The 21501-nt window shown below is 54.8% G+C and overlaps 1 protein-coding gene across 12 annotated transcripts in view; it reads right to left on the reverse strand.

Annotated features, from left to right (window-relative positions):
• Col27a1 (collagen type XXVII alpha 1 chain) overlaps positions 1 to 20577 on the reverse strand; it is a 125581-nt gene extending 105004 nt beyond the window's left edge. For 5 of the 12 annotated variants that reach the window (XR_003849610.1, XR_003849611.1, XM_029563730.1 and 2 more), the window contains exons 1-4: positions 18794 to 19308; positions 13233 to 13303; positions 8504 to 10158; positions 1541 to 1594 (exon numbers count right to left, since the gene is read on the reverse strand). Coding sequence is in view for 10 of the 12 variants with exons in the window: in XM_029563730.1 (XP_029419590.1) it covers positions 1541 to 1594; positions 8504 to 10158; positions 13233 to 13303; positions 18794 to 18849 (1836 nt within the window). In the remaining 2 variants the exon portion in view is untranslated. Of the gene's footprint in view, positions 1 to 1540; positions 1595 to 8503; positions 10159 to 13232; positions 13304 to 18793; positions 19309 to 20320 lie in introns of those variants that run through there. The other 7 variants (XM_029563729.1, XM_017798267.2, XM_029563728.1 and 4 more) reach the window with 3 other exon arrangements.
• Positions 20578 to 21501: the final 924 nt, after the last annotated feature.

Here is a 21501-nt window from a genome sequence, read left to right on the forward strand (position 1 = left end):
CTGAAGCATGTTCATGAGGGGGCAGGACTTGCCGACGATCAACACAGCTTTCTGGTGGGACTTCTAGAGTTCTTGTTGAGATTCTTGTGAGGCCCCTCTCCTAGATAGCATAGATGGAGAAGCCAGCAAGGCTTCTCTCCAGTTGGGGCCAGGTTGAACACAATGGATGCTCAGTACGTGAGCAAGCGGTGAAATCAGGCTGCCTGGGCTCAGACCGGCTCTGGCATTTGCTTTAACTTTTATTCAAAGGAGCTGTACCTTTCTGAGCCTCGGTTTTCTCATCTGTTGAATAGGGAGAATACTGGCACCTATTTCCCAGGCTGGTTGGGAGGACTGTCGAGGTCATGTTAATGGGGCCAGCCAACAGAATTCAGTGGCTAAGAGACCTCCAGAAGTGTGGTGTGTGCCAGGTGAGCTGCTGAGAAGCTCGGAGGAGGGGCAGGTCATCAGAACAGGAGGCATATGATTGAGACTTTGCACAGAAGACCTTTGCACAGGAGACCCTCCTTGGGGAAGACGTTGAGCAGAGGACTGGGGACACAGGGCAATCTGGGAACAAGGGTCAGATTGCCTAGACCTGGAACACTAGGTCAAGGGGCAGGGTCCTAACACAATCATGGTCCCCAGTTCTGGGCATGCACTCCAGGAAGCTCTGTAGCCAAGAGAAAAGTTGGGTAAAATGGAAGGTTCCATAGCCCTTGATCTAGGAGAACACAGCCAGGTCTAGAGAGAACCAGGGTCCAAGTAATTGCATAACCAAAACCTTTGGCTGGGCTCAGAGCTAAAAATACCTCCAGGGCAGTTTCTTCCTCTGGAGTTCACCAGGCCCCTGGCGAGGCTAAGGCTGAATCAGCCTGAGCATGAACATGGGTGTCACTAGCCCAGCCCTCTCGGGGAACAACAGGTTTCCCTCCCAGAGAACCCCAGGGTCCCAGCATTGGGGAAATCTTGGGCTCCAGTCCCAGAACTGCTATTCCCACCCCATTCCTGAGTGAAGAAGCCCACACTGGCCCACAGAGGTTCTAGCTTGGGTTTGGCCACACAGATGGCATAAAGTGACGGGCAGTTACCAGAAGTGTTCGGCACTTGGAGGCTTGTGGTCCTAGCAGCCACTGAAGCCCAGCTGACCCCCAGCCTCTCTCCTGGGAGCTTAGCCCTCTTCAATGGCCATTTGACTGCCATGTCAGATCTCCACCCTGAAACTGATGGGCAGAGGTGGGAGGAGATACCCAAGGATCTCGGAGTCTCATCCTCAAATCGGCAGCTTTCCTGAACAAACAGCAAAGCCCATCGATTCGGGGAGACAGACTTCTGGAGCTCCTTCTCACAAAGGGTGGTGCAAGCAAGGGACTTACAGAACCCCCCTCCCAAGATGCCATCATTGTCCCATGCCATGTCCACCTTCAACAGCCAAAATGGAAAACAGGTACAGAGAGGGGCAGGGAAGGGCCTGTGGGTCACAGCAAGCTGGGGCTTCACCAGCAGCCTGATGCAAGCTTGAGTTACCTAGAACCCAAAAGAACAGCACATGATCACTTACCCGAGGACCTCGTGCACCAGGAGGTCCAGGTATCCCTGGCAACCCAGGGGGACCCTGAAGAGGAAACAAGAAGACAGTGTGAGACAATATTGAGGGACATCAGAAAATGGGATCAGTCAGTCAGTCAGTCATTTAACAATCCTGCACGGTCTGGGCACAGAAATCCCATGGCTATGGGGAGGTGAAGGGGTTGCTGAGTTCCCTGCCCTGGAGAGACTCATGCTTATTGGTGTTCTCTGGCCTTCTAGAAATAACCTCTATTCTTTACCAGCTTTTGAAGGCCTGTCTTTGATTACTCAGCTAACTTGTTAGGCTGTCACCTCCTTCAGGAAGCCTTCTCTAACCCTTGCCCCAAGTTCTCTGACCTTCTTCTTTTTCTTTGGGGAATTATCTGTTTGGAGTGCTGGCTTTCTCTGCAAATGGCAGACTGTCAAAGGCACTAAGGGAAGATGAATCATTCAACATCCAGGGCTCAGCCAAATGTCTGATAACAAAACAGCAGGAAGCCTCAGAGATTATAGCCAAGTTCTCTGCAGAGCTAGAGCAGAAAAGGGACTTGGCCAAGGTCACACCAAGCATCCTGTACCAGAGAGGCAGTGTAGCAAAAAAAAAGGGCACAAGCTAAGGCTTTGGTTCATCTGGGCCTGAGTTCAAATCTCTATACTGCCCAACTCAGCAGCTAGGCATGGCCAAGTTTCTTGACTGGCAGCCTGAGGCTCGTAGGAGGACAATCATCCTTGTAGAGTACCTTGAAGAGAGGGTGTGTGTCTATTGCATTACATACCAGAACCTGCACTCAAATGGCACACCATGGGACCCAGCCATCAACACAACTCCCCAGGAACCTGTAACAAACCCCTATGGATCTCCCTGCTTCCACTCCCTCCCCCTGTAATCCCCCATATAGCCTAATCCACCTGCCCGAGGCATGTCCCCCTCCACCACATTTAATGGCTCCCCATGTCCCTGGCCCTGAAGCATGGTACCTCAGAAGCACCTGCCTCACCTTTTGCTCCCTTCACAGGAAGCAAGGCAGCCAGCAGACTTACTAAGTCACAGGCTGGACTTAGTTTTCATGTTGATTTACCCCTGAATGCTGGGACTTTGTGTGATTCCTTCCACCTACCCAGGTCTCAGCTGCTCCCTTTAAAATGAGAAGAGCAAGCCACTGTCCCGACTACCCCAAATGAGGCTATGAGATTAGCCAGCATGCGCGTGAGGGACTGAGCCCAAAGCCCTCAAAGGAAGCCAGGCTTTCGAGGAGTGCGAGGCCTGGGAATTCATTTGTTTCAAATAACCATCCACAAGATTCCAGGTTCCTTGCCCAGAGTTAGAATCGGTGTTGAAAACTGAGTTCTCTCTGGCTGGCAACAGAGCCTGCTCATGCTGGGCAGCCCTGCTCAGCATCGCTTGGCACTCTGGCCTGTGAACACCATGGGCTTAAGAATCACAGCCCAGATCTGGACAGTTAGATACTACCACAGTCCACAGTTACTGGACAGGAGCCCGAGGAGAGGGAGGAGGTGTGATATGTGGCCTCAGGCACATTCCCACCTCCTCTGTGCATCTAGGTGTCTCTGACCCAGCTGACAGCCTTCCCCTCATCCTCTGAGATAGGGTGGACAAACTGTTCCTCAGTCCTGACCTTCAGGTTTGGGACTGGAGCCAGGCCCTCTTCCTCTCCTCTGGAGTACAACATCGGACAGGGGGCTCACAGGAACTTATCACCCTATTAGTTGGCAGGGTGGTTTTGTTCTACCTGCTCCAGTCACTCTCTAAGCCTGCGTTTCCATGGCTGTCCAATGAGGATAATACTAGCCAGTTGCCACAGATAATCTATAAAACATGCTAATCCTTGTGCCTGGCACAAAGTTGATACTCAAATAATAGGAGCTGTTATTTCTGTCAGGCAAGCCCCTGGATTGTCCCCACTGAACAGTCTAGGCCACACACACCTCTTCGCTACTGTTTTGGGAAGAGAGCAGTGTCTTTCAAGAGAAGGCCCTCCCTGGCTCAATTCTCCCAGGTGAGCCAGAATCAGAGGGAGAGGCTAAGCACTGCTGGAGGTACACTGAGACCTTTCAAAGGATAAATAAACCAAAGAAGGCTCAGAAAGGTAAAGTGACTTGCCCAAGGCCACACAGCCTATAGGAAACAGAGACTGGACTCAAATTCAGAACCAACTACTGAGCTTACTTTTCTACTCTGGGCAGCTTCCTCACAGACAATGCTGGAGAGGGGTATCTCTGACTAACCGTGTGTCTAAGCAAGGGCTAAGTCTCTTGTTGTGTGGCCACCTGGGAAATGAACACCACCAACTTTCTAGGTACTGGCATATAACCCTGAGCTATAGGGCAGTTGGGGATTTTCAGGTGGGGGATTAGTAAAACCACGCCCATCTTCCAGAAAGTTAAGGCCAGAAGCCAGAATAGACCACAGACGTCTGGAGGCACCCTCCTCACATTCCTTCTGCCTCAACTATGAGGGTGCCTAGGCCAGAGTGTGACCTCATCCAGTGCCTCTGCTCAGCAGATCCCACTGCCTCTTGAGACCCACAGCTGGGGCTGGTGGTTTGCTTTCCACACAGCAACCCAGGCCCCCAGCTGGGATCTGGCTTGCCCCTCCACCCCATCAGTCAGGGACCACGGTCACAGTCACCCGGCCCAGCTGCAGACCTGCCCCACGCCCACTCAGTGCCCACTTTGTTAGCATGGGTGGGTGCCCTGACCCCTCTGCTTTATTGGAGTCCCTGCTTTTGCACACTGGAAATTGCTGCTGTTTCTTTCCAGGCCTGCAGCCTGATGGCGGGGGGGAGCCTGATGAATCACGGGCTGGGGTGGGATTTTTCCACTCCACGTTGCAAACAAGGAGGCCTCTGAGAGGGCTAGGGCGGGGGAGCAGCGGGGGCTGCAGGCCTATCTCTGTCCAGGGAGAACAGCAGGCCCAGGACAGGGTGCATGCACGCACACAGAGCCATGGAAACGCGAAACAGCTCTGTGGGCTTCCCCCCAGGGGTCCTGGCCTCCCACAGCCAGCCCAAAGGAACCCTGCACTGGAACAAGACCTCTGTTGTACCCAGCTGTGGTGAGGCTCTGCAGAAAGAATCAAACCTGCTGGCATCTCCCCTGGTGATCAGGAAGCAGAAGCATTCCATGAGATCTGTGTCCAGGCCAGGGCAGCTGCTTTCTGGTGACCTAAGCAACAACCTCCTGGTCCCTGGGCCCCTGCTCTGTGCCTGTCCCCTGATGAGCTCAGACCTCCTAGGAATGTCCAGAGGGCTCCCAGACTCCAGACTCTGTTGGAACACAACTCCTCCACAGGAACCCAGCCACTCAGACTCCCTTGGTCCCCCAGATTCACTCTGTACTCCAAGAGCCAACTTCCACCACCTTCATCCCGGCCTCCTTCTTCTGGTGGGGTCTGATCAGTTGGAAGCCCTTGAAGCTCTTGCTGCAAGAGGCTACCCACAGGGGAGAAGGCTGTCTTTCAGACAAACCCTGCTGTGCCACACTGGCCAGGCTCAGGAATTCAGCTCCAACTGGATTCTGGTACCTCCTTTCCCTCCCCTGTTACCTGGAGGTCAACTGGGTGTGAAAAGTAACAGCTAGCTGTAATGACAGGGCCCTGCTAGCTCCTTCTACACTGCCCAGACCTTTATAAAGTTCCTCCTAAAACTGCACAGCCCTGCAGAACTAAGTCCTACCGCATCCCCATTCCACAGGAGCAGAAACTAAGGCTCATGGAGGCTGAGTGATTTGCCAGAGGTCATACAGCACTGAGTATTTGGAAAGGATTTTATCACGACTTGGGCTAAGAATAAAAGGATAGCCAGATAAGGGAGTGATTTTCCACCAGGTTATTCAGGATACAGAAGAAGGTATGCGTTTTTGTAGCCCACACAACCTTGTTATTCCCCTGGTAGAGAAGTTAAGTCCAACTTCCAAGCATCCTGGGCTGGGAATCAGGGCAATGTGGTCTTTATAAGGATCAAATTCCTTCATTCATGTCAGAGATAGTCGAAGTGCTATAGGCCAGGCCCAACCTCCCCAGGTAACCTGAGAAATACAAGGACGTGCAAATGTCAGTGGTCTCCTGGGTATGCAACTTCCGTGCAGCTCTGTGAACCATGGCCTCCCTGCTGGGCTCAGCTTTTTCTACATGCCTTTCTAAGGCTCCCACTCCTGGCAGGCCTCAGACACCTCTAGCCCAGCCTTGGCAGGCAGCCTCATGCCCCCACCCAAGATCCATGGCACACACCCAGCTCAGCACCCTGCAGACACTGCTCTCCAATGCCTATCATAGAGGGGACCTAGTCTTTGGAAGGAGCAAGAGAACTCCCCAAAGTCACTGGCACTGTACACAGCCCTACGTGCTTCCTTCCTAAGACAGCTTGCTGCATAATGCCTCTGCCAATTCTCCAAGCATCCCCCATTGGGGAGGTGGAAGGTGCCATCCCATGCAACAGAACATGGCTCAGAGCGAGTAAGGGGCAGAGGCAGAATTTGCACCCAGGACTGTGCATCCCTGGATGCAGACAGAGCAGCCTCTCTCTGTTGGCCTCAGATCCTGGGGGTCAGGAGAGATAAGAGAGGACAGGATGGGTATTCATGTCCCCACTGCACAAATGTATCACTTCCATTGTTATTTTCACATCTAGGAAAAAAGAAGTGACCGTGTGCCTTGTGCCTGCCACCTGCCACATGCTGGTCAAAGATTCTAGTAGCTTCTTGGTACCTACTGCAGACAGGCTAGGTTCCAAGCTAGGGAGGGCAGGTGGTGATTGGGGATGGCATGGGGAGTGAGACAGTGAAGATGTCCCCCCCAGCAGGAAAACCTTGGCTTTGGCTGGGGTCAGGGGCCCCAACTGCACCCCAGGACATGCTGGTACCCTTAGTCAAGCCTTTTGCCACACCCATCTGTTTGTTCATCTGTCACAGAAGGATTAGTACACACTGTCTCCTCACCCTCTTTTCATGAAGGTCTAAAGGGAGACTCCAGGCATGAGGAAGCTCGTGAAACTGACCTGTCTGTCTTGAATCAGAACATAAGATTCTATGGTGTTTCTCTAAGTCCAAGAACAGGGCCTAACTTAGCTCTGAAGCCTCCTTCTGCCAACCTTGAGCCCAGAGCCTTTAAATGGACCCCTAGCTGAGGGTTAGATAGATAGAACATGATGGTTTCAGAGTTTAGAGCCTAGAGTCTAAACCTCAACTCAGTCTCCAATGTGCTGTGGAACCTTGAGCTGGTCCTCTCTGAGCAATCTCCAATCTCTTCCCCTAGGAAGAGATTCAACTGGGTTCAACTGCAGGACTTCTGAGCACCCATAAACTGAGCAGGTCCACTCCCGGGCCTTCTCTGATGATGCAGAAGGTTGAGATTGACAGCCCCAAACCCCAGGGAAAATAGACATGGTTTGAGCACAGAATAGGCCCAAAGGCAGAGCCTACATGCTAAAAAAACCCACACCCCAAAAGCATGGCCCTGTCCTGTCTCCACACCTGGCATGGCCTAGGGAGGATGGGCTGGCCTCCACCACCCAGCTGTGGTACACCATGTAGCCAGAGTCAGGACCCCTTGTCAGAAGAGGACGATGGTTCACCTCCCTCTAACCTCATGACCTGTGGGCCCTGAGCACACAGCTCAAGAAGCTGAGCTGTCAGGCCAAGAGTGCCTGGGCCAGGGTCAGGCTAGGTGCAAAGGTTGCCTGTCCCATCCTCAGGATCATGTTGCTCCCAAACTCCAGACTGCCGATTTCAGAACAACAGGGAACTTGAGCCCAGTGCTGACCTAACTGCAAAGCAATGTATACTATTTCCATAAGCTCCATGCTATGGTTATAATGAGGACAGGCTCTCGTCCCCTTGGAGACAGGCTGGGTAAATATTATTCCTAATGATTATTAAAACTCATTAGATGTGTTTGCGAGACCCAGGAAGTCCCCCGTCTGCCACTGTTTCCACGTTGTGGGGTGCCTGACCCTCAAACCCAGAGCCCAGTGGGAGACTTGGCCCCTGGAAGAACATGGAGGCCACTGAACTGGAGACATCACCAAGGACAAAGCAGGAGCCTGAGTCTTCTAGAAGCTCCATCCCATCACTCCTGACTCAGATGAACTGGCCTCCAGCAGGGGGAAGGTCATTGGCTCTGAATATGGACCAGGAGAGCCTGAGGCATCGACCCCAGCCCATTCCTTGCCCATGGAATGCTCTTTCTTTTGGTCCTTCCTTGTTCCCTCTGGCCCACAAGAACCTTCCGTATCCCCAACTCCTCTTCTAAGGGCAGATAATCAAGTGCCTATAGGGCCCAGCCAGGCAAGTAACATGAACGGCAGAAGGCCTGCTAGGAAGACCCAAGAGGGAGACCTGGGGACTGTGGGGAGAAGAGGCCACTATTTAAAGGGACCACCCCAGAGCTACCATATCTCCCACCCTTCAAGAGAAACAAGTAGACAGTTTCCTAAGAACTCGCTTGCATTTTTCAATGTTAGTAATTACTAGATTTTATAAAAAGAATGCCTCCCATGCCAAGCAAAATACATCCCAAGCTACTCATCCGGGACCTCTGTCCATAGCTCACAGACAAGCACAGGGGCCAGTGGGGCCACGTGGGAGCCAGAAGCACGGCTGTGGAGACTGATCATTGGCTCACTGTAGTGAGCAGCTCCTGTCAGCCATGGTTTTCCTTAAACTACAGGACCCTTGCATTGGGTTAGCAGCAAATGGCTTTGGACCTGAGTTAGCCAAAGCCCAGTGGCTCCTGCCTCATTCTGCCCCAGTAGCTCACAAATCTGCCCAGGCCATACAACTTCTAAGACAGTGCAGTCAAGAAATCAGGGCCCAAATCAGCTCCCTACCCCAAGGTGACTCTTCTCTCCTGCTCTTACCAGAGGTGCCCTCTTGATCAAACTGCCTCACAGTCACCCACTCACATACTAAGTAGCATGTAGACCCCACCCAATCTTACCGGCAAGCCACAGTCTCCTTTTGGCCCTGGAGGCCCCAACATTGGGAAAGGCGTGGAGCCTGGCAGGTGGAGAAAGGGAAAACTGCTGCTGGTGGACTGGGGGCTGGAGGATAGGAGGTGAGCTGGAGCAAGGACCAGGGCTGGGGTGGACAGCTGACTGGGCTTGGTTGTCAGGTCGCTTGGTGGGGCATCCCTAGCCGTCTTCCCAGGGCTGAGGGAGACAGGCGTCCGGGGAGTACTCTTGGGTCCTGCTTTCTTGGAGGCCTTGGAGCCAGTGAGTTTCTTGCTTCCAGTGGAAGTTGAACCAGAGACTCGGATGGAAGGTCGTGTTCTAGGGGTTCCGATGCCAAAGGCTGGAGGGATTACTGTAACTGGTGTCCAAGTGGCTTGGATTGGCTTGCTGGCCCAGGTGGTCCCTCTGGACTCAGACTTCACTACTATGGGAACAGTGAACTTCCTGGATGAGCTGGCGGTAGGAGGCAGGGGCTGAACACTGGGTGGTGGAGGTCGGGGTGTCACAAGGGTCCTCTGGACAGGTCTCACTGTGGGACTGGAGGATTTGGAAGGTGTTAGGTGGGAAGTGGGGGGCACCAGCTTCTGGGTAGGTGGGACTAGCTTTGTGAATGAAAAGGTAACTGTTTTGGGGGTAGGGTGAGGACTTTTCACAGGGGCAACTAAAAGAGCAGAGGCTGGAGGCTTGGTGAGAGGATGTTTGGTGGGGTTGGTGGCTGTGATCTGCAGTGGCCGAGCAGAGGCAGGACGAGGAGTTTTGGTGGTACTAGTCAGAGAAGCTGGTGGGGAGAGAGGTGTTTTTCTGCCTAACTGCTTGGCAGGTGCCCGTGGGGTCTGGGTGAAGCTGTGCTGGGGAACACTTGGGGAGCTAATCTTCAAGGGCTTGGTGGGTGTGACAGGAGCCACAGTCACCATGGATCCCCTGCCTGCAAGGGCTGCTGGAGCTGTGGTCAGGTTCCCCAGGCCAAGCAAGGCTGGTTCAGGCTGCAAAGCAAAGGCTGGGCCAGAGTCCCAGGGGAAGAGGGCTCCCAGCTGGGGTCGGTACGTGTCCACCTGTTGGCACCGCTCCCTCAGGTGGGCACAGTAATTGTGAGCGACCTGCGCCACAGGGTAGAAGCTGAATTGACAGAGGGCACCTTCGAACTGGACAGCACGAGGGTTCATCTTCCCTAAGAGGAATGAGCCCTGGGGGTCGAGCGTGGTATCCCTACGTGAAGGCAGAGGGATGGGGACCCTATGCTGCCCACAGGCCGTCACCAATGTGACCGTGCGTCCACGAAGCTCCAAGGCCAAGTGATGCCAGCGTCCATCATGCATATCCAGGTCAAAGGCCACAGATTGCCGGGGCCCCAGGTGGACAAGTGTCCTGCCAGGGAGGAACTGCAGGCCCAGCTGCAGCCTATGCTTCCGGCTGTGGACAGCGAACAGGAAGGCATGGTTCACACGATGTGAACAGAGGCTCAGCACCAGTGCCAGTTCTGGACCCAGGGTGGTGGGAAGGATGGCAGCTGTGGGGGCCTGCAGCCGGGCCCGCTGTGTGAAGATGAAACCAGATGAGAAAGGAATAACACCCGGGGGTGTGGGGCTCCGCCCAACCCCGGCCTTCGTCCAGTTGAGGCCCAGCCGCTGGAGGACATCCACATCTAGAAGGGAGGAAAGAAGATGGTCAGAGGCCTGCTCCAGCCCTGGTCACCAACGGCCACCTACCTGGTCATCTGCTCACTCCCATGAGGGGAATACTGTCTTAGACTGAGATGTCACCTTTCACCTATTTGGTACACCCAGGGGTTGGCTGCATGCTCCTGCCTGCCCTCCTGGTTCCTTCCTGGGTCTACATCCCAGCTCTGCCACTTCCTAACCCTGTGGTCCTAAAGCCTCAGTCTTCCCATCTGTCGAATGGAGTCACATTGTAGGACCTATCTCGAAAGGATGAGCCAATACCTTGTGACAAAGCGTCTGGCAGGAAATTAGCACCTTTAAATGATAGCTGTTGCTACTAAAAATAACTAAGGACCTCAGCAAACACCAATGTTGAAACAGTCAGGGCTGCCCTTCTCTACCTCAGGGAAAGTCTCCTATTGACATGGCAACAGAGCTTGGTCAGAAAGTCTGGGGATCCTGGCTGGTCTCACCTCCTCTGGAGCATAGTTGGTCCCCTTCCCGCACTACAGCAGGCTGAGGAGCTGGGCTCTGCTATGAGAGAAAGGTGAAACTTCACTAAGCTATCCTTCAGACTGGCTTTTGGAAGTACAGAGGCAGTAACCCAAACAGCTCTGGTAAAGCATGTAGACATCTGACCATGGTCTAGCCGGGTCTCATCCACCCGGTAATTACACTGGCAGGGTTTGCAAGACCAAAAGGAGGGTTTCTGCATGTACATGGAAAGGTGTCTCTGGGTCACCATCAACTTGTTAAGTTCCCAGCATCTATAGAAGCTGGCTCCTGGCCTCCATCTCTGCAGGGAGACATCAGATGCCTCCAGGACTTCCATTTGGGTCCAGGTCTTGAGACCCTACTCCTGAGTATTGAATGCTCTCTCCCTATTGTTCAATGTCCAGGTCACAGGTTAAGGACCCAGCACTTGATACTTAGCTAGCCCTCAGTCGACAACTGTGAGGTAGGTGGATGGATGGATGGATGGATGGATGGATGGATGGATGGAAGAATGACTGATAGAGTCAGATGGACAGGGATAGATGGATGGTGGATAGAGGAATGGCTAGATGGATGCATACATGGATGGAAGGATGATGGGCACTGTGGGAAACTGAAAATCAAGGTGCTGGCCACATAGCTGAATAGCTCCTCTAGCAGACTTTAGAGTCAGAAAGTGAGACTAAAAGCCTGACCAGACCACTGTGAGCCTGGCCCCTGAGGCTCAGCTACCTCCACTACAAAATGGGATAATGAGGAGCACCCACATGCTCACCCAAGCCCCACCCAAGTCTTTTCATGACCCCCGGGCCTTGGTTTCCCTGTCTGAGGGCCTCAGATAGCACAGCAGGCTCCCAGTATTCTAAGAACTCTGTACCCCAGGATGCTGCATCCATAGCTTCAGCCTGACTTGGATGAAGACTCTCTTCTTCCCTAGGATTCTAGGGCTTTCCATGTCATCTTCACTTCCCCTTCCCGTCCTTTGTTACAACTGTCAGTCCCCAGCTCTAAGCTAAAACAAGGCACTGTTTATGGAGTCTCTGAGCAATCAATCTTACACGTTTTAATCACTGAGACTCTTATCTGCCCTCCCCACAGCTCTAGGTCATACCCCTACATGCCTCTCCACACACCAGGCCTCCATTCAGGTGGCCCACCCCCGGAGGGACACAGATGGCCAGGGTGGGCATCACTGCAGAGCTCTTTTTTCACCCTCTGGATGGTTTTCAAAGCTCATGGACAGTCAGCTTCTGCTGGCGGGGGGGGGGGGGGGTCCCATGTTTTTTTTTCCCTCCTGTGTCTTTTTTAGAAAAGGGAAGGGCGCGGATGTTTGGGGGGGGGGGGGGGGGGGGGTTCCCTGAAGCCGATAAAGCACAAACTTTGACTCTTGGGAGTCTCTGGCCACTGTGGACCCCCATGAGGACAGGGAAGGCTGTGTTTCACAGACCTTTCTGACGAACAAAATCACAGATGACGTTCACCTGGTTCCCTCAACCATTCTTCAGCAGAATTTGGTTATTGGCACTGCATATGCCCTGTATTGTTTTTTGAGGCAGGGTATCCTTATGTAGCTCAAACAGGCCTGGGATTTAGGAGCCTCCCGTCTGTGATGGGGTGGCAGATGTGTACAGGCCATATTCACATATGAGAACTTATCTAAGGTGCTGTGTGGCTCACAGCTGGGGTTGGAACCCAGGGTCCCAAACTCAGGGTCTCTGTTCTCAGCCACCACCCTACACTGCTTGGGCGCTGCCCAGACTGGTCAGGAAGCAGAGCCAAGCCCCATCCAGAATCCCATCGAGAGGAAGAGACAGGGGACAGGGAATGAACCTCGGTCTGCGCCAAGATGCAAGCAAGGGCCTGCCAGCTGGCCCCAAGAAGATGCCTTTATTACATAAACCTGGCTGGGTGCAGCTCCGGCCACTCCCGCCCCCTCCCTGACTCAGGACTCTGCACAGCTGTTCAGCAAGCTTGGAAAATATGACACATGCACAAATGTTGCCAGGCAGCAAAGTCCCTTCTGGGCACGACCCTCACCTCCCAGGGGTCCCATCCCTGCCCAGTGGCCAAGTCAGGCCACGGGGACTCCTGAGGTGCCCACTGCCTGCCCCAGAATGCAGAAGGCAGGCAGGGTTTGGAAAGGCAGTTGTTGCCGGCGTACTATGGACATTTGGCACAGATGGGGGAGAGGTCTGGGTTTCCATGGGCAGTCAAGAGGCCAGCCCATCAAGACCTCCTGCAAAGAAGAGAGTGGGCATGCCGGGCATGGGCAAGGACATTGCAGCCCCCATGTTCCCTAGCAACAATTCTTAGAGTACCCACTGGACTGAGCCCAAGAAAGCACTCAGACTGGATGTGGTAGAAACAGAAGGACAGCACTGCTTACAGCCCTTCCCACGCCTCACAGACCCCAGGGGGACAAGCCTGTGGTCAGTTCCATTCTCTAGATAGGAAAACTGAGCCCCTGTGTTCCAACTAGGGGTGCGGATGTCTGCTACCTGAGTTCTCCAGTCCCCTTCTGTCCTCCTTTGTCTCCCGTTGGACAAAGAGAAGTGAGAATTACCTTCAGGAGTTCCTTGGGTGGAGGCCAGGTGACAGGCAAGTGAGACCACAATCCAGGCGAAGAGAAACTCCCTAGAGATGGGCAGATACAAATGCACACAGCATCAGCTTCCACCCTCACGCCCAGGGATCTGGCTGTTCCTTTCCATCCTAATCTCACCCTGGAAGCCAGAGGTAAGGTGCAGGCTGCAAGGACCATTCAGAGGGACTCCTGCTCCCAGGATGTTTGCAGGCTACAGTACCGCCTGCCTGCAAGCTACCAACATAGCCTCACATTTCACAGATGGATCCACAGCCCTGTGATGGATGTTGGAAGATCTACAGTCCAACATCCCTCAACCTCAATCTCCTCATCTACATTACAGCCTCGTGAGTTGCAGCCCCTTCCCCACACCCCAGGCAATGAACAGCAGGGCCAAGGCTGAAAGGGCAGAAGGGATTTGAAGCTGGTCTGTTTGTGTGACCAATGTCCTCAAGGTACTGGACCAAGAAAAGACCGCTTAACAGGGTCCACACCAGACTTAGGCAGTGGGCCATTTCACTTTGTGCTGATTGATAGTAAATGGGAGGCATGGGGTACATCCAGGCATCCCCGAGGGCAAACCTTGTTCCCTGGGGCTTCTAGGCTGTGTGACCCCTGAAGAGTCAGAGCCTCCCTGAGCCTGTCTTGTTCTTCAGCAAGGGCTGACACACCCTCTCTTGCAGGCCAACCTTGGGGATTAAATTGGCATTCATGCACGTGAGGAGCTGGGCTGCCACCAGCCACGGAAGCCCTCCTGTGACCTTTCCTGCCGCCGCCCCACTGCTGGGGCCAGGAGGGGTTAAAGCTGTATTCAGTGACTCCTGCCAAGATGGGTAAAGGCGATGATCAGATGGATTTCACCTTCCTGTGGGAGCAGCCACTGGGACACCCGAAGCCACTCTGGGCATCTGATCCCCAGGAGGGCAGAGGGGAGGCCAGCACGTGGCCAGAGATGGCTGGGATGGCAGTGGGGAGCACTGAGCCAGGTGAGTGAGGAGTGGCGAGGACTCTGGCTGGGACGGACTGGCCAAGTTCATCTTCCAAGAGCAAAACCAGGTTGGTGTGCTACTGAAGAACAGGGTAACCCAGGAAACCCAGGGCTGCTGTCTGTGGCCCTAGGCTCTGCCCAGGCAACCTGGGCACCAGGGAAAGCATGCTACCCCCTTCTAGCTCTCCCTGCTTTTAAATTTACTAGAAATCATGACCAATATTGATAAAGACTTCAGCGCTCTCAAACATACTGGTGCTTGTCCGCTCACAGACAGACTCCAGAGGACATTGGATTGGATGAATCCAGATTAGCCTAAGCTAAACCAGGCAGTGTCATTTGCCATGCCTGTGACTGGTTTAGGCATGCATATATGACTCAAATATGACCAATGAGATGTTGGCAATGGGGGTCAGGCACCCTGGGAAAATATTTGCAAAGAATAAGATTTTCTCCTAGCCTCTGTGTGTTTTTGAGTAAGGAGACACTGCTTGGAGCTGCTGCAGCCATTTTGTGTGTAAGGTAAGAAGTCCCAGGAACACATGAGGGTAACAGAATGGGAAAAATGGGAGGTGTTTGATGACACTGCTGTTCAGTTACTTGAAGCCTAAGGCTGACTGGGTGAAAAGACAGTCCCTTGAAATCTTCTCCGGGGAGCTTTGTACATGTACCCATTAGGTAATAAACAGTAAGAATGCCAGATGTTTGCAGGACTCTGGACTTCCAAGTGTCTTCCTTCCCAAAGCCTTCCTCCTCTCCCCGACTCTTTCTTCTTGTAAGTGCCTCATTGCCATCTACAATCAGCTGTCTTTGCTGAGGGTTCTCCTTCCTGGACCAGCATCCTGCTAAGTGTGGATGACTGTTTACAGGCAGAGCACCCAGCTACCCTGAGATTGCCTGGTACAAGGTGGAGGGTCCCTCTGCCATGATGGCTTATGGAAGCCATGGGCAGCCTCGATGGCCCTGGGAAAGGATAACAGGCAGTTCTGTCTGACTTGACAAATGGCACAACAGTGTGTGACCCAGCAAAGGCAGGTACTTCTCCTCAAGGCCACCTTGTGCAAAGGGCATAACACATTGCCCTTCAGGATGGTGCTCTAAGAAACTGTGGTCAGGTAGCCTGGGGAAGAGCCATCCCCTGCATCCGACACACCAGCCCTCTAAAGGCTCTGAGACATCCTGCAATCAGGAAACTGTCCACCACCAGAAACTCCTGGCATCTGCCCTCACTCCTTGAGTACCTCAATGTTATATCATATGTAACCCATCTTAGATGTTTCCCAGCTGATGAGAAAGGCCAGGTGAGAAAAAGAAGGCACAAGAGCCACATGTTTCTTTTGGAGTCATCTTCGACTATGGTCATGGTCATCCTAGAGGGTATGTTAGAAGACACTGTTAAATCCTCAAGGTCAGAAGGAGGACTCAGGAGATAGAGTCACATCTTCTGTGCCATTTACCTGCCCAAGGCCATGGTTTTGAGCCCAAAGTCCTCAAAGACTGTCATACATACAGCTGTCCTGATGGGAGTCTGTACACGCAGGATGCATAAACTTCCCTAGTACACAGCACAACTGAGTGAGGGAAGGTCCTTGAGGATCGATCCCTAGGGACCAGATTCTAGTCCCAACCACCTTTTTGAAGAGATGGGCACAAAGGAAAAGCAACTTGCCCAAAACAACATAGCGCCTCAATTGTCCCACTTAACAGATCTCCATTTGACTTGTGTCCTCCCCGCTTCCCAGAGAGTGGGCATTTTTAGGGACTTGCTACTTGCTGGAGACTAGAGTTCCAGCTTCCTCAACATGAATGGAGATCCAGCCGGGAGTCCATGAGCTGTCTACGTGAGTGAGTTCCAGCCTGGAAAGTTGGTGAAGGAGGGGAAGAGGCCGGGCCATTCTAATACCGTTCAGGCTACTGCTAATAAAGCTGGGTGGCTGCACTGTCTCACAGCTTTGTTCTCCCCGACTTTTTCCACTACTGCCTCATGGGCCTTGGCTTGGCCTCCCTGGGGCTCCACAGCATCTGGAAGACCAGTGCATGGGGACCCCTCCCAGGAAAGGCAGCAGGCAGCCCAAGTGGGAGCCACAATGACAGAACTTTGGAGACAGAGCCTGACTATGCAGCCTCTCCAGGGAGTACCCTGGAGGCTCTCCCCCACCCCACCCCAACCCCCGCAAGAGGCCAGCTACCAGCTCCACACATATGGTTGTTCCAGGTCAGTGAGGCACCCAGAAGCTTCCCTCTGTATGGTTTTCTTTCCACCCTTGTTACCTGGAAACACTGGGGACTCGGAAGTCCATCCTGGCTTCAATATTCAGAGAGCTCCTTGGTCTGCACCCAGCAGGCACAGGAACCCATGAGGCAGGCAGCCCTGTGGACACTGTACTTGGCTGTTCTATCGTGCGGTGAGCTTTGACCAATCTAGCTAGGAGGGACTTGAGTCTGTCCCTGTCCCACCTGCCTCCGTGGCCTCACCTGACCCTGTGTGCCTGGACAGCCATGCCCAAAGTTCTTCTCCATACCTTCCACCTCCTCCATCCTCCATGGGAACACACACACACACACACACACACACACACACATACACACACAAACACACGTCATCTGTCTGGACAGGATGCAACCCAGAACTTTCCCATTGACTCACCTACCCATTCACAAAGTGAATGCTGATAAAAATAACAGCTGTGGTTTACTGAGCACTTACTATGGATCAGGCAGTGTTCTGGGCCCTTCCTGAGCATGCTCCTTTAACTCTCACAAAACCCCACCACTGGGAAGGTTGATGCTCATATTGTAGATGCTAAAATGAGAAGCATTGAGGTAGGAGACCTGGTCAAGCACACGGCACTATAGGACTTGAACTCAAGCTGCCTGTTGCTCTGTCCCCAAGGCTGCTTCCCACTGAAGTGAGTCTAGGACCCTTTCCCTGCCATCAGTGACCACCAGTGGACTGTCTGTCAGGCCAGGTCAGGCTATGGGTCCCTGGAAGGTCCCTGGACACAGACTGGAGGCAATAACCTGCCAACAAGATATTAGGGGAGTATGTTGAGGTATGAGCAGAGACAAGGGGTGACACTGAGGGTGGGCCTCTTTGGTGATCCCCTTCAGTGCACCTCCTGGAAGCTGAGGCTCCAGAGGGACAGTAGAGCATGCGGATACACAGAGAGAGTGTTCTCAGTGCAGAAGCCAGGAAGGGCAGGAGGGAGCTGGGAACCTAATCTTTGAGATGCTACAGAGAAGTGGGGGCAAAGTGGGAAAGCCTGCTGGAGCCCAGGTGGACAGGAGCCAGGAAGGTATAGCCAGGAAGGCCAGAGAGGCAATGGGACTGCCTGCCTGCCCAAACCTTAGGCCCCACTGTGGGGTGATCCCTAGTACCATCGCCCTGCCCAACTGCTGGCATCTGTCCTGGCACTGGGTCTCCTGGAGAAAATGAGTCACCAGAATGCTCACTGGTGCCGTGTGTGTGTGTGTGTGTGTGTGTGTGTGTGTGTGTGTGTGAATATGTGTGGTGGGGGAGCTGGGGAATCTCAAACAGCCAGCTTTTTCCAAGACATGGAAAAGAAGGGGGGGGTGCCTCACCCCCTGGCTCCAGCTCAGCGGAGCCTGGATTGGGTGTGTGGGCCGAGCTACAGCCCAGGCCAGCCTCTCCCCAGAGTCCTAGAGTTCCAGCAGGATGAAAAGACAGCAAATCCTATGTCTGAGCTGCAGTCAAGGGCTCCTCTGGGCTGCTCCAAGCCTGCCCTCTCCCACACACACCCACACGCAGTGACTCTCTTCCTCGCTCTCTTACAATTTCTGCACAAGCTGGGAATCCCAGCCGCGGGGTTCCAGCCGTGTGCGGCCCCGCCCTGGAGATTCCCGGCCCCTCTCTGGCCGCAGTTCCCCGATCTGTACAAGGAGGCTGGACTTGGTGATCTCCCAGGGCCTTTCCGCTCTCACAAGCTGGCTTCTCCTCGCTTTCTCGGGAGAGGGGCAGGAACTGCAAGTTTCCCGGGAGAAGCTGGGAAAGTCTGAGGCGTGCAGACCCAAGCAGATACACACTCAGGCAGAGGGTTTAGGAAACGCAGGGATGCAGGGTAGGGTACAGAACTACAGAACTGAGCCAGGAGCAGACGCCCGGACCTGGAGACCCACAAACTTGACTCACAAGGACAGACGGAACCCCAGGTGTGCAAGCTTGCGACGTCCAGACACCGAAACCTCTGCTACACCGAGAACCCCTCCTCCAGCCCCTGTCCCTGTCCCCTGACGGCCACTCTAGGCTCTGCCACGGGTCCTCTCTCCCGATCACCGACCTGGATCTGCACGGACCCTCCCCTGCTGGCCCTAGCTCCAATGGCAGGCACCACTCAGCCCAGCCTGACTATAGCAGGCCGGGCCGAGGGGCGCAGTCCGGGTTAACCCCTGGCATACCGCCTGGCGGGGGCGCAGGAAGCTACAGGAAGCTGATGTTCCTCTGCGAGTGTCCGGCGTGGCGGGGAACCCCAGCCTGGGTGCATATCCGAGGCGCAGGAAGCCGTGTCCCGGGCGACCCCGAGATTGTACTCACCCCCCGCGTGTCGCCGCCGCTGTGCCTCGGGCCCCCCGTGCGGATCCCGCGCCCATGGCAGGCCCCTACTTCATGCTCCCGAGCCCGGGGGGCAAGTGTGGGCGCGCCCCATGGGGCCGCCAGCCCCACGCCGCGCCGCGCCAGGCCGGCTCAGAGCGCACTGCCCGCGCACCCCCAGCGCAGCCTCGCGTCCAGGGGCGTCCGAGGAGGCGGGCAGCGCGACCCGGGCCCCGCGGGCGCCCGCGCCAGGCCCATGGTCCCAGGGGAGCAGGCGCCGCGCTAGCCCTGCCTCGCTCGTTCTTTTTCTGCTTCCACCGAAAAGGAAGAAGAAGCAAGGGAAAAAGAGATGATCAAACTTTTGGAGGCGGGCTGCTGGCGGTCCCTGGAGGCAGAGCAAGGCCGGGCGAGCGCGCGCGGAGGACGGTGGAAGCTGCCTCCCCGCCGGCCTGGGGGAGGAGAGGAAAAGGAAGGATTTGGGGGAAATGAAGGCGATTTAAAGTCTCGGCCCGCCGCAGCTCTCCACCTTCTTCTCCTCCCCGCGCCGGGCCGCCCTCTGCTGCCACCTGCTGCCCTCTGCCGGCTGTAGCAGGGGACGCAGCCCCAGCCGGTCAGCGTCCTTCCGTCCATCCATCCATCCAGCCATTCATCCATCCGTCCATCCCTCCCTCCCTCCCCAGGGACACCCGCCCCTCCTCCCGGTGAATATCGCAAAACAGACGCAGGAAGAAGGGGCTGCTCCAGGCTGCCCACAGACCCATCACCACTTCCGACTTCTGACACTAAGGGTCCTCGCATAGGGACAAAAGGGACAGATTCTACAATTGAAAGGATTCAAGAGTCCCAGGAACACCACTACGACCGGGACTTGGTGTCAGACTTCCAAGACAAGCGTTGTTTTAAACCGCAACGCCTGGCAGAAAGGTTGGACTCTAGGCTCCCTGGAGAACGCAGTAGGGGACCATGCTCAATACCTTGAGCCTTTCTCCACCTTCGCCCGGAGGGAACCAGAGACTCCCGGGATCCCCTGCTGGAGCGCAGAGTGGCACACCCTCACACCTGGACAAGTTCCGACTCACAACCCGGGTTCAGCACTGAGACAATCCTCTCTGGCCTCCATGGACCCTCTATAGGCGACTCACACTCATTGACAGCCGCGCACCCACACTCTGGACCACCGACACATTCCAAACACTTTCACACTCATTCCCACGCAGGCACAGCCACTCACTTTTCCTGGTTCACGTGAAACCAGAAACTGGTTTCCGCGCGCGCTCAGACGCTCAGCTCGTAGCTGCAGGCACTCGAGTGCACACACACACACACACACACACACACACAAATGCACTCGCACAGCGAACACACTCCCACGTACACACATCCCATGCACGTTCCCGAGTGCACACTCTCCCTCGCACACAGCTCTCCCCCGAGTGACCACTACGGGCGTGCACACAGGACTCGCGCCCACCCCGGCACACGCATGCACCTTTACGCACACAGAATGCCTAAGAGCCCCGGAGCACTTACTGGGTCCCTAAGTGCGACGCTGGCCGCTCGGTCCTTCGACGGGCGCCTAACGGCATCTGTGGTCATGGGTCCCCGCAGCCCCGGGCGCGGGGGCGGGGGTGCGGTCCCCTTCCCTAAAGGCGCACGCGGCGCAGCGGCGCCGGGAGGGGCATGGGCGCTCGGAGCTGTGTTACCCGCGGGGTCCTCCTACGCTCCAGCCGCTGCCACTCGGCGTGCTCCGGCTCCCGCGCGATCTCCGGGCGTGGGGGATGGCTCATAGGTGCTGAGGCCGCGGCCGGCGCCGGCCCTTTTGAAGTCTCCGCTGGGGGCGGGGAAGGGGTGCTGAAGGCGGCCTTTAAATCGCCGCTGCACGCGGGCACGGTCAAGCAAGGTGTCCGGTTTCAGCAAACTTTCGGAAAACTCCCAGGCCCGAGCGGGGAGGGCACCACCGAGCTGTGCGTCCCATCCTGCAGGGGGCAGAGCACCCACGGCAGCTGGGGCCCCCCGCCCCCCCCCAGCCCCAGGGTCCAGCCGGAGAGCTTCGCCTCCACTTGCAAAAGCACCCTCACACTGTGCACAGATTGCTCGTGTTCGTGCATACTTCCGGGGAGAAGAGCTGCGGGATTTCCTCGGGTTTTCCTGAAGTCCACAGGAGGTAGAGAACTCTGTCCAATCACAGCTCCTGTGTTTCTGGCCTGCATACTTTGTGCCAGGCACATCCTGTCTTTATTTACATTTTTGGTATTTTGTTCACGGTGGATTTTTTTTTCTTTAGAGACTTTTAAAGTATTGCATTTATGTGTTAGGTATCTCAACTACTTAGTGGGGTTGGCACCCTCTCAGATGTTTGTCTCCGTTACTGAAGGATTTGGGAGCCCCTAGTATTTTGCATCTTCTCTTCGTTCTCCTCCCCCTTCTTCCTCCCACCCCCAAGTCCTAGGGGCACTGCACTATGGGAAAAGAAAGGAGAGTGTTATTATCTCTATGGAAGAGAAGGCTAAGTTGATAGGTGGTGCAGAGGACCCTGAACCTGGACCTGACCCTTGCCCTCCACAAACAGGCATGGTGGAACACTTCACAGCTCCTTCTGAACAGATCCTTGCCAGCCTTCCTCACTTGGTCTCCTGCCCTGAGCCCCAGACCACTGACTTGGGCAAGTTTGGCCTCTTCAAGACCTGTGTTTCCCTATGGTTGCAGCAGAC

The sequence above is a fragment of the Nannospalax galili genome, unplaced genomic scaffold, assembly GCF_000622305.1.
Source record: "Nannospalax galili isolate Female #2095 unplaced genomic scaffold, S.galili_v1.0 scaffold34, whole genome shotgun sequence".
Classification (NCBI taxonomy): domain Eukaryota; kingdom Metazoa; phylum Chordata; class Mammalia; order Rodentia; family Spalacidae; genus Nannospalax; species Nannospalax galili.